This window comes from Sinocyclocheilus rhinocerous, unplaced genomic scaffold (assembly GCF_001515625.1).
Source record: "Sinocyclocheilus rhinocerous isolate Xijiao unplaced genomic scaffold, SAMN03320098_v1.1 scaffold489, whole genome shotgun sequence".
In the NCBI taxonomy this organism is placed as follows: Eukaryota; Metazoa; Chordata; class Actinopteri; order Cypriniformes; family Cyprinidae; genus Sinocyclocheilus; species Sinocyclocheilus rhinocerous.
In genome coordinates this window covers 255,841-273,559 of record NW_015666177.1, presented here as the reverse complement: position 1 = coordinate 273,559, position 17,719 = coordinate 255,841, and the positions used below count along the sequence as shown (strand labels likewise).

The 17,719-nt window shown below is 40.4% G+C and overlaps 1 protein-coding gene across 1 annotated transcript; it reads left to right on the top strand.

The window, feature by feature from the left end:
* Window positions 1-12,134: 12,134 nt before the first annotated feature.
* Window positions 12,135-15,656, top strand: LOC107731999 (endonuclease domain-containing 1 protein-like). The gene is made up of 4 exons (XM_016543222.1): window positions 12,135-12,426; window positions 14,172-14,374; window positions 15,162-15,304; window positions 15,538-15,656. The coding sequence occupies exons 1-4, from the start codon at window positions 12,142-12,144 to the stop codon at window positions 15,654-15,656; spliced, it is 750 nt and encodes a 249-aa protein (XP_016398708.1). The 5' UTR covers window positions 12,135-12,141.
* The last annotated feature ends 2,063 nt before the right edge of the window (window positions 15,657-17,719 follow it).

The following is a 17,719-nucleotide window of genomic DNA, read 5'->3' as shown; positions in this document are numbered from 1 at the left end:
TCTGACCACGGGGTGAAGGTTTGGCGGCAGGCCGGTGCAACTTGGACCCGGTGAGTGCCACATTGCCACGCCCACCTCGGGACTAGGCCATGGAGCCAGTGTTGAAAACTGTTTCAGTGGGACCGCTGTCCTGCTCTTGAGCATATTCAGGCAGTTCAACACCGACTGAGCAAGTCCCTGCGTGAGGCGTGCTGTATGTTCGACCGAATCCAACTCCATATCGAGATAAAAGATCCTCTGTGTCGAGGAGAGTTTGCTGTTTTCCCAGTTGACCCGAAAGCCCAACCAGCTGAGGTGCGAGAGCACCAAGTCCCTGTGTTCGCACAGCTAGTATGAGCCAGTCATTGAGGTAGTTGAGAATGCGAACGCCCTGCTCTCTCAGGGGAACAAGGGCTGCCTCCATAACTCTCGTGAAGACATGGGGCGACAGGGACAGCCTGGAGGGCAAAACCTTGTACTGATATGCTCGTCCTTTAAACACAAACCACAGCAATGGTCTGTGGTGCGGAAGGATCAACACATGAAAGTATGAAATGAAATGTCCTTCAGGTCGATCGTTGCAAACCAATCTCAGGGACGGATGCACCCGAAGATGCGTTTCTGCGTCAACATCTTGAACGGTAACCGGTGAAGAGCCCGGTTCAAGACACACAGGTCCAACATCGGTTATAACCCTCTGCCTTTCTCCTGTAAAACCCCATCTTCACATCGGCTGGAGGGACTGGCTCTATCGCATCCTTTGCCAGTATGATTGCGATCTCCGCACGCAAGACAGGAGTATCGGCCGCCTTCACTGATGTGAAGCGGATGCCGCTGAACTTGGGGGGATGCCGGGTGAACTGAATCGCATAGCTGAGGCTGATGGTCCGCAATCCTTTGCCAGTAGGACTGCAATCTCTGCACGCAAGACAGGAGCTTCGGCCGCCTTCACTGATGTGAAGCAGATGCCGCTGAACTTGGGGGGACGCCGGGCGAACTGAATCGCATAGCCGAGTCTGATGGTCCGCAGGAGCCAGCGAGACGCCCAGACACCATACAAGCTGGACCAGCAGGACCACCGATGTACCTGCAGTGGGACAGCCAGGTGGAACGCAGGGACCCGGTCCTTGGGTGGACCGAAGAGGGGACCCAGAGACAGAAAAATCTGCTCCCTTGTCGAGATTTTTGGACACCAAATCCTCCACCCGGCCCTCCTCCGGGGGAGGGAGAGGGCATTCACCATCCCCCAAAGAGCAGTTCCCTCTCTCTCTGGGTTGCCCATCCCGGGGCCTCTTGCTCTTCCTCTCATCGCCAGGTTTGACGGGAGCCTGGATGGGCGGGGCAGCCTGCCTATGCCCAGATCCACTGCGCCACTTGCTTGAGGCTGCTGCGGATGCGGCGCGGGAGCATGAGTGGACGCAGGGGGCCTCCCTTGGCGACAAGCAGGCTTGGGACGTGCGGATCGCTTCAGTCTGCTCCTGTGCAATATTCTCGACTGCGTCGCCGAAGAGACCGGTCTGGGACACAGGAAACTTGAGGAACTGAACTTGTCAGTGTCCCTCATGTCGACCAGACACAGCCAGAAGTGACGCTCCTAGACCACATGTGTGGACATCACTCGACCCAGAGAACTCACAGTGACCTTCGTCGCTCGGAGCGCAAGGTCAGTTGCGGTTTGGAGCTCTTTCAGAACTTCCAGATTGTGACCACCCTCGTGCAGGTCCCTCAGTGCTTTAGCCTGAAGAACCTGCAGTAACGCCGTAGCGTGTAAGGCGGAGGCAGCATCTCAACAGGCCACATAAGCACCATCGGACAGACCAGACGAGTACCTACAGACCTGGGAGGGGAGGCATGGTTTGCCCTGCCAGGTGGAGGCGGTATTAGGACATAACTGCATCGCAACCGACCGCTCCACCGGGGGGACCCCCGTATACCCACTAGCTGCACCACCGTCAAGAGTGGTGAGGGAGCAGGTTGGCTTCGGGCAGAAAAAGGTGCCATCCATGACCTGGTAAGCCCCTCATGCACCTCTGGGAAGAATGGCACCGGGGCGGGGCGCTGAGAACCAGCATGGGGCACCCTGAAGAACCAATCGTCCAACCTTGAAGGATCGGGACACGGTGGAGGTCTCCACTTGAGCCCTACCCTCACGGCGGCCCGGGAAAGCATAGTTGTCATTTGCGGATCCAATTCAGGCATTGCTACAGTCCCGGAGAGCAGCAGCACAGCCGAATCTTCCTCTCCAGAAAGCTCCGGCTTACCCTCTGATGCAGCGATCGACATCCAATTGTCGGGAGGAGCACCGAAGGATACTGCTGGTACGCTCCTTGTAGAAGGCCCAACACGTTCCTTTGGCAGCTCAACTGGTTGCGGAGGAGGAGCAAGAGGAGCGATGGTCCCCCGAGGGTTGGTTCCCTGGAGGGCTTGCCATCACTGTTACCCTCAGACCGCCCGTGCTACTGGGAGGGGGGAGTAATGTCAGTCCTGTGTTCCAATACCTTAGGTTAGGGGCCCTACACGTAGCAACACGTAGATCTCAACTCTGTCTAGTAACATCAGGCAAGGAGTGGCTGCCACCAATTGTAAGTTTTTGTTTTAGAGTAGGCAGATTTATTTTGTGTTTTGTTTTCAGAAAGTTTTGGTTGCATTTATTAGGTAATGGGTTTTGGTTTTCCTTGTTTCTTTTTGTTGGCAACACTCTTGTTCCCTCTTCCCTCTTTTTTTTTTTTTTTGGTAAATATGTAAATATGTTTAATTACTTTCAGTAAAGCTTTACTTCTTACGCTTCAAGTTTTGTTGATGACCTGTTTAAGTACCTTTCTGTTGTTTAAGGTTATTCTAATTGGTTCGGTTCTGTTTTATGTTGATGTCCCTAATACCTTTAGACCAACCGGGACGTAACAGCAAGTTAGAATGATTTCTGAAGGTTCATGTGACACTGAAGACAGAAGACCACCACGGAGGAGCAGAGAGAGTAGAAGACCACCAGACCGGAATAGACGAAGCAGAAGACCACCAGACAGGAGCTGACGGAGCAGAAGACCACCAGACCGGAGCAAACGGAGCAGAAGACCACCAGACCGGAGCAGACGAAGCTGAAGAACACCAGACCGGAGCTGACGGAGCAGAAGACCACCACGGCGGAGCAAATGGGACAAGCGGAGCAGAAGACCACCAGACCAGGGCAGAAGACCACCAGGACAGAGCAGGAGCCCATGGCAGAGACTGGGACCTAGGGAAGACTGCTACACGAGAAACAGACATGCATTTACAGCATCAAGGACCGGAACAGGACATACAGCGGGCTTATTAACAGTTTCTTTGGGCATGACTGACGGCTAAAAGTTCAGTGTTGGTCTCCTTGAGAGTGGTTGGACAGACAGACGGTTCAAAATAGGATGTATTGACTGAAAATGGAATGGTAGACATTACATAACCAAGATCAGAAACAGGACTGACAGAAAGTTCATCGGACACATTACTCAAGACTGGGCAGACAGATAGTTGAAAGTCAAATGCATTGATTAAAACTGGATGGACTAACACGTCACAATCAGGCTCATTAGCTGAAACTAGACAGACCGATGGTTTATTAGTGGTCTCTGGGCTCGTGACAGGGCTAGCAGGGCAGACAAAAAGTTCGCTAACGGCCCCTATGGCCATGACAGGGTTAACTGGGCAGGGAAAAAGTACATTTAAGGCCTTGGTCGCCACAAGCTAGCTTGAGAGTTCCAGAATGGCTCTTGCAGCCGCAACAGAACAGTCAGAAAATTCATAGACAGCCTCCTCGGCTGGATCGGAACAAAACAAAAGTCTATAATTGGCCTTCATGACGAGTTTAAAACAAGACAAGAGTTCCGAGATGGCCTCCTCGACTGGTTCAGAGCAGGAGAAAAGTTCATAAGAGGCCTCCGTAGCCGTGACAGGACAGGAAGAGAGTTCATAGGCGGCCTCCTTGGCCGGAACAGGACAGGCGGAGAGTTCACAGATGGCCTCCTTGGCCGGAACAGAACAGGCAGAGAGTTCACAGACGGCCTCCTTGGCCGGAACAGAACAGGCAGAAAGTTCATGAGTGAGTACCACTGACACCTCTGGAGGTTCTACAGTAGTATCATCAGGATACATGGAGAGTTCAGTAATGGTTCCTTCGACTGTGACAAGACAGGCTGAATGTGCATTGCTGGGCGCCACCATCGTGCAAGGAGCTGAAGCAAGCGCCGCCGCCTCAGGAGGTTCTGCAGCATGTGCTGCCACCTCTAGCGAAGCAGCAGCAGGCGCCATTGCCTCTGGGGACACAGCAGCGAACGCCACTACTTTAGGAGGTTCTGCAGCGTCAGCCGCCACCTCTGGAAACATAACACTATCTCTAGAGCTTGAGTGGTGGTGTATGCAGCCCAAATACACCATAAAGCGATCCCCATGGTGGGAAGCGTTGCAGACAGGGGACTTAGTTCAGGAACAGGAGGGCTAGAGTGAGTGGGTTTGGGGATACCAGCTGCGACTGCTGACACCAGCGGTGGATCTTCCATGCTAGATACCAGTCGGGAGTACAGACGAACTGACCTTGGACTTCTGGGTGCAGCAGACAGGAAGTAACGTGACGAGACTCTTGAAGATCAGCTGAGGCGTGATGAGACTCTGGAAGATCAACTGTGACTGGACTTGACTCATGAAGATTGGGGAATTGAGGTGCTACTCTATTATTTACTAAAATTTCTGTTACATTTTCATCATAACATTAATATTAATTTTACTAGTTAGTGAGTCACGTTATATTGACCCAATAATAATGATCATGTTCTAATGTTCTGTGGTTCTTCCTGATTTTCCTTTCTTAGCTTGATGATTCCGAAGGACAGATTTAGGAAGCAAGGAGGAAATGAGGATTTTTTTTTCAGACAAAGATTCTTGCAGCACTTAAGGTATTTAAACAGAGTTAGTGATTGAAACGGCAAAAAAACTTTTTGTTTTTATCTTAAATCTTTGGGTTTTTTTATGTTTCTTTAAAACATGTTTTAAAGGATTTAAGAAATGTATAATTTTACAGGAGGTATGTTTACAGCAATTGTCTCATGTTGGTTTAAATAAAAATAAAGTTGGCTGTTGGTCATTGCTTGTTCTAAAATAAATTTCCAAAATGGTATCACATGTGTTATGTGTTTTTTAGTAAGTGCCGATACATTTAGATATATTTATATAATTTTTACATTCAGATTTAATGTAAAAAAAAAAAGACTATCTTAAAATATCTTAATTTAGCTAAGGCCTAGTCCTGGCTTAAGCGAAGCCCCGTTTGTGAAATCGGGCCTAAGAAGTTTTAAGTATTACTATCAAAATGTACAAGTTAAATTAAGCAGTACTTCAAGTTAAAATTAATATGCATGAGTACAACAAACTCAAAACCTAATAGTTCTGTTTACTTAAAATTGGAGACATCATAACTTAAAAAAATTTGAGGTAACTGATTACCTCAAATTTTTTTAGTTTTCTCAATCTTTTCGGGTTTACAGTGCTGTGAAAGTGGATGGCAGGCACAACAATGTCGATACACCGTGGCCCACCGTCACCAGATCACATGACTACATCACAGTCATGCATCATAGTTTTCGAATGCCTCGATAGTTTTTGAATACATCAGCTCTACAACACATTGTCAAATCTGCTCACCTTGGAGAGTGTTCTCAAAAAGCCGAGTTTCTGCTAGAAAAACAACACAGTCTCAGTGTGGCTGGAAGGTTAAACCATAGAGAAAAGGAAGCATTGTCAAATGTGTACCAAATCAGAAGTGTGTTTAATACATGCAAATGTGCAGTGTTGGGAAGACTCCAGGGCCTGGGCTCTAAAACGCTGAACTGGATGGCCAAGTAAGTGCACTTCCTCACACCTCTGTCAAGAGCTTCAGGCCAGGGAAAATATTAATACTATCTAAAAATTGCGAAATTTCAGTCAAACTCAGAACAGATGCAGAAGTGAAGCAGCACAAAAATAGGTGTGCCTCACTACCATGGAAAATATTTCCTAACAGTTTCAGTTGCACAAAAACACTGTGGTCACTTCAACTGAAAAGCTCACTGGGGTGGAGAACTGCACCTAAAGAAAGTCATTTGTACCATTACTGTTTGTAAGGATATTGTTTGTACCGTGGGTCGTAAAGGATGCAAAGCATCAAATACTTTCTTATGGAAAGTAGATCCATGTACAATCAAACATGCTATAGGGCCATTATGCAAATTTGGATGCTATAAACAACAGATCATGAACCACATGGTTAGGTTTGGGGAAAGTTCAATCCATACCTTTCATTTTCACATGCACAGTAGGCATGAAAATGGTAATCAAAAGATCATGTGAACAACTGTTTTCCACACAATAGTTATAATGGCACTCATTTATAAAACAAATGCAATTTTATATGGGTTAATAATGTTTGTAAGTATTTAGTTTTATTTACTGGTATTTTTATTTAATATAAATCAATTTTATTGTTTGGAATTACGAGGTTGAGGGGTGTTTTTAGAGTAAGATTAATTCATTTTTCATGCGATTACTTCCTCTGCATGGCCAGGTTACGTTTCTCTGTGTCGTAAACTATAGGGGGCGTGATATTTAAATGATTTAAATGATGATTGTTTTCAACCCAACACATTTATCAACATACGATCAGCCATACGACTGGATTGGCAGCATACGAATGTTTGATGAATCACGTGTGAATTCCGTCATAAGATGATTTCTGCATTTGTTTCTATGTTAGATTGATAAAGGAGGCCCAATGTGTCTACATAAAAATCTTAACACAGCCTCAGTGTCTCAACTAAAATAAATGAAATGTCCTCCGTGTTAAGAAGGTTGCAGTGAAAAAGTAGAAAATATTTTTTAAAAGTCTAAACAGGCAGCATTTTTGTGAGGCTGATCCAAAAAATATTTTCCCCCGCAAGCTGAGCTGGGGTGCATTTCCCGAAAGCATCATTAGCCAACTATGGTCTCAAGTTCTGTCATTATCAGCACAGTTCAATCAGTCAGTGTATCCCGAAACCAAAGTTGGTAACATTTCACAGTAAAGTTTCATTAGGTAACATTAATCAACTCCTCGGACTAAGTATAAACGATTTTTCTACAGCATTTGTTATAACTACAGTAACAAATTAATTGCTCATTATTATTTGATGTTAGCTAATATATTAACAAATGTTAACCAGAGATGGGTAGTAACGAAGTACATTTACTCCGTTACATTTACTTGAGTAAATTTTTGGAAAATCTGTACTTTTAAGAGTAGATTTAAAGATGGGTACTTTAACTTGAGTACATTTCTAACGGAAAAAACTGTACGTGTAGTTTATTCCAAGCGTGCCGTCTCTTTTATCTGGGGCATGAACGATACCCCATTTGCGAGTGAATCACTCTTTTGAGTCAATTCTGTTCAAGTCCTTGAACAAACAAGCCTGAAAAACGGTCTGAATTGGTTCGCCAATCACTTTAAATGATTTGTTCAGTTCCCTGCACGCACTGAATCATCTGAAGTGGTTTCTCATTCATTCCGGGTAATTTGAGAACACGTAAAACATAAAGATCTACAGTCAGTTGAAGCCAAATCTGCAAATTCTACTGTTGGCCTGCAGTTAAGGATCTTTATTAGTTGAACACTGTGCGTGCTGTCTGTGAACGATTCCACAGGTATACATTCGATTTCATTGAAGTAATATTGTATTAGTGGTAAGCTAGGTCACGTGAAATGTGTAAAGTGAAATGAATGAAAAGTGTCGATCGCGGCATTTAATTTATGGTAGATTTGCTTTATCGCATTGCATCAAATCCTGGTCTGCAGCGTTGAGCATTGTAACCAATCAAACACGTTTCTGTTGAGCTTATGAATGCAATGTACAATCAGAGGCGTTTTGATTGGTCACTGCGGAGAACTCCAGATTTGTTCAGAGTTGTGCGCGCTCATTGACTGAATTCTGATGAATATGCATTTGCATTTGCAAATTCTCTCATTACCATAAACAACAAACTGCCATTGCAGCTTTAACCTTTAATTAGTTATATGAATTAAGGTAGTTATAAAATTGCCCTCAAGTAAGAAATGAAAAAATGCCCCTGTGGAAATCAAATTAATTTCTGATGCTGATATACTCCAAAGTAACTACAGTAGTCAACATTTGAAGTTGATGAAAGGTTTTGATCCACTTCAAATGTTGACTACTATAGTAACTCGCTACTTGAGTCGATTTTTCATTGGATACTTTTTTACTCTTACTTAAGTAACTATTAGGATTGTTGCTTTTACTCTTACTTGAGTAAGTGTTTATATAAGTACTGTATATAAGAACAGTTTTTGGCTACTCTACCCACATCTGATGTTAACTAATGAGACCTTATTGTGAAGTGTCACCACATAGGTTCTTGTTTGTATGACGTGGACTTAATAAATTCTTTTCTGGGGTTGCGTGGAGTCAGTTGAAGCTGTTTAAATATGTATTTTGGGCCGTCAAAAATTTAGTACTCATGGGGTGGGTAGCACCAACAAGGATTAAATTAAGCAAAGTTTAGAGCTAATCAAGGATTTGTTGATCTGGGTTTTATTTTAAATCGAGTTGTGTTGCACCACTTAATTTTAAACTTAGATTAACAAATCGGGGATTCAAATTCTAACCTGCGATTAAAACCTCCATCTATGAATAATTTTCTCCGCCATGATGGATTCGTCATGTAATTAAACAGCAACAATGCTAATATTCCTTGCGATTAAAACCTCCATCTACGAAATATTTTCTCCGCCATGATGGATTCGTCATGTAATTAAACAGCAACAATGCTAATATTCCTTATCCTCTGTCTCTGACATAAGTTGCTTTTGTCGATAAAGGAAATAAACTTGTAAAAGGTCCACCGTCTTTATAAACCGCTAATGTACGTAGAGAGACCGTTGATCAAACGGCTGACCAAGCAAGCAATTAAAACTTTGAGGCAGTGCACGCGTGGAGCGGGCGTGAGAAACGAGAGGCGCGGCCGCGATCCTGTCTTCTTTTCTTTGTCGTAAGGCGAGATGCAGATAAGTGAGTGATGGATTCACATACCGGACTCGATAGCAGACGCAAGTTTACTATGGAATACATTTTTATTTATAATAAACACCTCTCTGAGACCTGACGACACACCCGCTGTTTCTGTCTTTGTTCAATCAGCCACATAATTGTAACTGTAGGTGCACTTTATTTTCTTTAAACCTCCTCACCTGTAAATTTAAAATTAATCCCTAATTGAGATTTAAATCTGAGTTTAAAGTTATGGAGCAACATGATTAAAGTTAATCTATCTTAAAAATAAATTAAATCCAGGATCAAGATGATGGTTTAAATGTAAACCTGTTTATTTTTTAAACAAGGTTTAAAGTTTGGTGCAACAGAGTTATTAGATAAACCTTGATTTAATCTAGATTTTAGATTAATCCTTATTGGTGCAACCCACCCTACCCTTTCTATAGTCTGCCACTGACACTATGAAAGCCTGTTTCCTCTATATCTCAGTCTTTAAATGTATATGTCATATCTCACAATTAACACTTGGGTCTTAAAACATAACTTTATATGTGTCATTATATCATAATTGGACTTATTATAGTTTAGTTTATAATTCTCACAAGTGGAAATATTTCTTGTAATTTTTACTCATAATCTCATAATTGTGACTTTCTCATAAAGTTACCTAACTTTATTTCTTATTTTTAGCTATCTCACAATTATTTTTTTACTCCGACTGAAACAGGCTTCCATTTGACTCATAGAGAAACAATATTTCTACAATGATAATTTTAAACTGTTTTTATGTTTGGGCAGGATCTAAACCAACTCATAACTGTCCCCAAAAAGTAAATTCACCTCAGCAGTTCACAGTCATACTGGTAACATATACAGCATCCAAAGGCTTAACTTTTTTCCACTGATCATCAACTTTAAATCCAAAGTTCTGGCGTGAAACTCTAGATGACGCAGTCCGATAGGTCAAACTCAATCTGACATAATGACATCATTATCACATGGCGCAGCTGATTGGTTCTTTTTGTATTATCAGCCAATGAGCTTGCTGCTCAACATTTAAATACTTGGCTAGTGCTTGCTGTAGCAGTTGCAGCGCGCTTCAGAAACCCTCCACCTACCCCAGCTCCACCTGTATGGATCTGCTACAGGGTGATTCATGTGTGCTATAGGGGGGTTATTTCATATGTTATGCGCAGCAGCAGTATTTCTTACATGCTCACAGCAGCATGTTGTGGATGTATTGGCAGTAGCAAGTCTTGGTACTTGCTCTACCGCAGCAGCAGCGTAGCAGATCTACAAGACCAAATACATTGACATTGTCATGTATATTACCATGCCAATCCCTCTGAGAGTTGTCATGACAGAACTAAGCATTTAGGATTTAGATGAGTTAGCATTAAGATTTAAAATGAAGATTTCCATTAGACTGCTCTGAGTAGTGCTTAAGAACAGGTTATACCAGTGAGTAGGGTAACGTTAATAAAGTGAAAGTGAAATAGAAAGTGACATGACATGACATGTGGCCAAGTATGGTAACCCATACTCAGAATTTGTGCTCTGCATTTAACCCAAGTGCACACACACAGCAGTGAGTACCGAACATACACACCCGGAGCAGTGGGCAGCCATTTTTGCTGTGGAGCTAAGGGTGTTGGGTTCAGTGCCTTGCTTAAGGGCACTTCAGTCGTGGGTATTGAAGGTGGAAGTGATTGCTGTTAATTCACTTCCCCCTCCTACAATTCCTGCTGGTACTAAGACTCAAACCCACGACCTTTGGAATACAAATCTGACTCTCTAACCATTAGGCCACAGCTGCCCAAAGGACTTGTTTAAACGTGTTAGTAAGTTTGGAAGCTGCTTCAGTCATAAGTGCCTTTTCGAATTCGAAGATCTTTATGGATTGCTTATCTATAAAAAGCTGCAAAATCATCACAGTTGAGAATTGAGCCCTTCAGGCTCACAGAGACCAATTTAGAGAACTAAGCACATTGGGCAGCTCTAACTGCGTTATTGAACAGATCTGTGTTGCCTTAACATGTCATAGTCTATGTGTAGTTTTATTTGACCTCATTTTCACTGAGTAATGGAGTTTTGACTGTAGTTGTTCATTCGGCCAGTGCAAAATTGTTGACATGATGATCACAGGAAGATTAAGAAACCGCTGGGTTCATATTGTTGTAGTTTCAGGTTTTAACATTTTGAATAGACTCAGAGACAAGGCGACATTTCTCATCAACCTTCTTTGTAACAAACTGGGCTTTTTGTACACAACTACAGATAAGAAAATGCAAAAGACTATTGTAAAGACAGCTCATATGTAACGTGTATAACCCATGGATTGCTGAGATTTTTACCATTTAGAATAGGGTGTTTTTTATATGTGCTTTTATATTTTATATATTATATATAAAGGCTGAAATCAGTGATGTACGTTCTATTAACTATAAGTAACTTTGTAACTATATGTCAACTACATGTCAACTAATTCTCAGAGTAGACTGTTAGGGTAGGTTTAGGGTTAGTAGAATAAGTTGACAAAGAAAGTGTTAGAAGATATTAAGCAGACAGTCTACTAATACTCTACTAACTGCTAGTTGACATGTAGTTGCAAAGTTACTTACTGTTAATAGAATGTCTAAAGTGGACTATCGAAATAAAGTGTTACCAGTTAATCTATTTTAAATATAAATTAATCCAGGATCAAGATGATGGTTTAAATGTAAACCTGTTTATTTTTTAAACAAGGTTTAAAGTTTGGTGCAACAGAGTTATTAGATAAACCTTGATTTAATCTAGATTTAAGATTAATCCTTATTGGTGCAACCCACACATGGACTTGCATTTGATGGAGAAAAATACTGAGTACTGAGCAATAGTGAGCATCAATAGTATAAATTAGCTATTTGTTTTATTTTAAATCAAGGTTACTGTAGCCTACATGTGCCAGCTCTAAAAATGAGTCCCATACGCATGGTGAAGCGAAGTTCCCATCATATTTGTCATTTCTTCTCATTTGTTAGTTTCAGTCACACCCACAACAGCATCTCTGACGCTGACTGTGTATTTAAAGTCGCTGCGCTTCTGGTGTCTCTGCTCTGTAACACAAGAGCAGCTTCACACCATGTTTGTTCCGGCTCTGCTCACCTGTATTGTGCTGAGAGCATTCAGTGCTCAAGCAAAAGTAGCTGATGACTTTGATTGTAAAGAATTTTTCTACAAAGACACAGAACCGGTGGGAATGGATCAGAATGCCAAGAAAATCTGTCAGTTTACAGCAAACTTAGGCCCTCATTACGCTACGCTGTACTCAATTAATCACAAGATTCCTCTCTACAGCGCCTACAGATTTGACCCTACATGCTTAACCGACAGTGGAAGGCCAAGCTTCTGGCATTTAGAGCCACAGGTAATCATGTGCTTCACTGTCTAACAAAAGACTTTCATTTGCAGTTTAAGCATTCCATTCTGTTTTGTCATTCCAAATAATATATAAAATACATTAGACTGATGGTGATATATGGAACATTCTTATACTGTACTATAACATTAAAAAAGTATGACAAAGTAAGAACAATACATTCGATACGGTATTTGTTAATCTTTGTAAACGTTAGTTAACAAAATACAGATGTTCATTGTTCGTTCATAACTTTTAATGTTAATAATGTATTAGTAAATTTTGAAATTAACTAACCCTCAAAAACCAGAATATAGAAAAAAAAAAAAAACTTAAAAATGTTGTTGTAGGAGGCCTCTAATGTAGAAATAATTGGGTTTTTACATTTTTGACATTTTAGTAAGTTTTCAGGGAAATGTTGTAATATTGCAATGTTGGGCTCTTGGGTAGCAGAATTTCACTGTTTTTACTCACTATCTGAACAAATGCAGAGGACATCTAAAGGTTCATTTGCAGGGTGTAATGCTTCTGTAACCTTATATCAGTGGCCTATATGAATATATACAATAATAATCACACAATAATGATACAGTAAGTCAAATGTTTATGAAAAAAGAATTTATTATAAAAATATATGTTCAGATTATATTCACAGAACCTGATGAACTAAATGAAAACTTTCACTACTTGACTTTAGAACTTTCATCACTTGTATCAGAGTCCATCTCAAAGTCACTGTTCCCATTTTGGACAGCATCAGTGATATCATACACATATGATGACAGTCTTTCCTGGCTGATGGCATTCTGAAATAGAAAAAAAAACACACTGATTGTTTTCTATGCTAAATCATCTCAATGCAAATTAATCCCAATCAAACTTGCACATTTTAAAGAATTCACCCATTCTTGAGAATTCACACATTCCATAGAATTCACACAATACTCTCTGATTGCTTATTGTGCCCTTACTTATCATGCTAATAGCACTGATACCCCCACAATCCAGAACATTATCACCTGTCCCTCATGCAGCAGGCAGATATTTGGACAAACAAGCAAAGCCCAGAAAAAAAAAAAAAACTCGTGAATAATCAAAACCAGTATGTTTCTAGTATTTTTTTCCACATGGAACAGGTGAGAAGCACAATTCATTCATGTAATGTGCACAGTGCACAGGCAAATTTTGCTACCCCTTTAACCCAGTGTTGCAAAATTATAACACTGACATAAGATCCAAATAATCCAAAATGATCAAAGCATTTGACAATACCTTAATATCTACATAATGACAGAAAAAAATATTTTAGGGATTTTACTTACTTGAATGTTGATTTATCCAGTCCATAAAAACAAGATGATGTGCTTCAAGGGAAGTTCGCAGGTAGTGTGACTTCATGTCCACGTAAATAGACCTATTTTTATTTTTTTTAAAATCTAGCATCCAATTGCATTGCAAGGCTGAACAATAAGACCTATTATTTGCGTAAATGTGGTCTTAGAGAGAGAGAGAAAAAACATGACCTGTTTTTTTTTTTTAGTCAAGCTAAAAATGATGTTGTAATATTGTGGGCCTTACAGGGTTAATAAAGATTAATAAACGCTGTAGAAGTGCAGTTCATTATTAGTTCATGTTACTAATGTAGTTAACTAATGAAACTTTATTGTAGTGTTACCTTACTTAATGTTACAAAAATTAAATTAAAAAATAATAAAACATCAAACTAACCATCTAACATAATATTTCTTCTGTAGATTTCCAAACCTGAAGAACAAACTCAATACTATATGGTCCGTGAGAATCAAAATTACAAAAGAGCTTATAAAGGAGAGCAAGCCATCAGCGACGACTACAGTGAAACAGGATATGATAAGGGACACCTGAACCCCAACAGCTTCCAGTGCGGTGCAGGCCGTATAGCAACGTTCACGCTGACCAATGCAGCACCTATGGATGCGTGCTTCAACCGTAACCAATGGGCAAAGTGGGAGAAAACTTTGAGGACTTTTTTAAGAGACAAGCTCATTAGTGACAGTGGTTCTGCTACAGTCTACATTGTCACAGGTACAGTACCTGATGTGAACCTACGGATACCACAAAGCGAAATCTCTGAAGAGCCCGAAAGGGTGACGGTGCCCTCTCACATCTGGACGGCCGTCTGCTATAAGCACCACTCTGATGACAAAAAGTCTTTCTCCTTCAGCTATATGGGGGAAAACAAGCCAGAAGGCAGCATACACCTGTGGAGTGTCCCAAACCTGAACACGCAAATAAAAAATCACTATCGTCAGCGCTCAGAAATTAGCATTTTTGTGGCTGATTGTTTTCATGACAATAATAAATTAGATGACGTTCAGGTCAAATTTCAGACATTAATCAGTCAACAAAGCAAGGAGAAGCAAGGAGTCCAAATGAGCTCAGACATGCAAAACACGTGCACCTTATTGAAAAGGGCTGCCGACAGTAACATCATACCTGAAAAGAAATTCAAGGTGAGTGAGATGACAATAAAATTAGCCTTTGACAGCATGAGCACTTACTACAATGAAGCAAAGAATCTGAAGGTTGCTGGAAGCAGTTGTCTTATAACTCGCGTGAAACCACTAGAAAGGAGTGATCTCAGAAAAAGGGACATATCAGGGGTGTCGGATGCTGTCGAATGCCTGCTGGTCCCAGAGAAGCAGAAGACTGCAGCTGATGGATCGCCCTGCTCGAGCTTCTCTGACTCTAGGTACAGCTGTCAGTGTGAAACTAATGGTGAAGTCAAGTCGTGCTGCTCCACTCCCTGCCTGTACCAGGACAATCTCAATTCCTACAGGTGTTACTCAGGCCAGACGCAGATCGAGTGCTCGGCCCGGTACTCACTCGTCACTTTTAAAGGAGAGAAGTGCTTGGATGATCACCCATGTGCAACATACGGCAACGACTACTACTGGTGTAAGACCATCTCTGGCAGCTGGGACTTCTGCAGCCCTCCGCTGTGGAGAAGTAAAGCTAAAAACGGGAAGTACTGCCGCAGTGACCATGCTTGTGCCAAATATGGATCAAGACTTATGTGGTGCTACACGAATGATGAAGGCAATTATGATGACTGCTGTACTTCTGATGATTGCTACTCAGCTGTGGATGGCCAAACCTGCAGGTCCAATCACAAGTGTGGCTACCACGAGAAAGATTACCTGTGGTGCTACACAGACTATGAAGACAACTGGGATTACTGTTGCAAATCATGTTGGTGATAGTTGGTTTACAATTTGTGGTATGATTATAACGAAAGCAGGACTTTGCTAAATTGTACCCTAAAAAAGCTCTTACTAACCTACAAACTAACATAAAAAATAATCACTCTTATATGTGCTTCTGAAATTAACAGAAGCTTAAAATGCTTAAGCTTAAAGGGTATATTTATGCAAAAACAAAAAATCTCAATAAAAACATATGCATCTATAATGCATTTGCAAATTTTTTTTACCGGTATACTTCATTTTCAGTAAAAACAAATCTCTGACATTAATGACTGTAGACTCTCATAAATGCTCATCTGCACAAAGCTTTCAGAACAATTGTGTTATTTTCATGAAAAATCATTCAATATCTATAAACACGAATGTGCCCAGAGACAAATGTGCAGACATCTCAGTCCACTTTACACTCCTCAACAGATGACATTCAGCGCAAGGATTGTTAAAAGGGATTGTTCACCCCAAAATGTCATTAATTACTCAGCCTCATGTCGTTCTAAACCCGTAAGTCCTTTCTTCATCTTCAGAACGCAATTTAAGATATTTTTGATGAGTTCTGAGAGCTCTCTGACCCTCCCATAGACAGCAAGGATCCTTACACGATCAAGGTCCAGAAACGTAGCAAGGATATCTGTAAAATAATCCATGGTTCAACCGTATGGTTCAACCGTACATTTACGAAGCTACGAGAATATTTTTTGTACGCAAAGAAAACAAAAATAACAACTTTATTCAACAATTCGTCTCCTCCACGTCACCCTGTAGCACCATTTTGGAGAATATCCTCTGAACGCAAACAGCGTATGCTATTCTGTGTCAGCTGCGTCACGCGGATACGATGTTTTCATTTTTGGGTGAACTAACCCTTTAATTCAGTTCACATTTCACATGTGGTTGTATTGTACTTTCTACAAAACAGCTGTACAGGAAGTTGTATTCTAACAGAAATCACACTCTGTAATGTTTTTTTAGGCCTCTAACTAACTGATCAATTAATCTATTCATTATTTTTATGATTAGTTGATAATCCTTTAGTTAACTTGCCCATAAATAATGACATCTTTCAATGTTTCATTCAAACATTTTCTCATAAAATAATTATTACTAATATAAAATCCCGACACACACACACACACACACACACACAAAATAAATAAAATAAAATAAGTGGCAAGAATGAAAAGTTATCTATCAGGAGTACATTTCAGAAGATTAAAATATTCAATACATATCTGTAGGCATTAATATGTGCTTTATAAGTACTAATAAACAGACAATATTCTAGTAATTGATTTGTAAAGCAAATAGTAAAGCAATAAGACCCTAAAATAAAGTGTTACCAATACTTTTTATTTTATAGTACAATGTTTGCAATAGTAACCATTTTGGGATTTGTTTAATGGTTATGATTTAAATAGTGATAAAATAAATATTTTGGTTATTATTATTATTATTACTCTTTATGTTACAGTACAATAGGGTTATTGCAGTCATAACATATTTCTTTACTTATTTGATATAATTAAAATGTATTAAAAGACCTGGTATTGATACAAAATCTTTGCACACTTTTTTTTAACATGTTTTAGTAAATATAAATAGATTTTCATTCAGTAAATACACTGTCATTAATGTTTTCTTTTTTTAGCTCAGGAAAAAAAAAGAAAAAGTAAAGATTTTGAACGTTTTTTTCACTGTTTGAAGGAGATCCCATAATAATTTAACATTCATTGTAGTTTAAATAAGTATATAAATATTATACAATTAACAAAAGCAAAATAGACCTCTAACACTAGCTTGCTCTATTCTTTTTCTATTTTATCTGCTTTCTTTTTATTTATTATATAACTTAAACCTTGCTACGTGTACTGCGTTAAGCTAACTGAGACTTGTTATAGCACTTGCATATCATTGCTCTTTTGTTGATTTTGATTGCTTCCATTGTCCTCATTTGTAAGTCGCTTTGGATAAACGCATCTGCTAAATGACTAAATGTAAATAAATATTTGTGAGTACAGTTGTCACGGTCTTGTTTTGTTAGGTTTAGTTTTCATGGACTT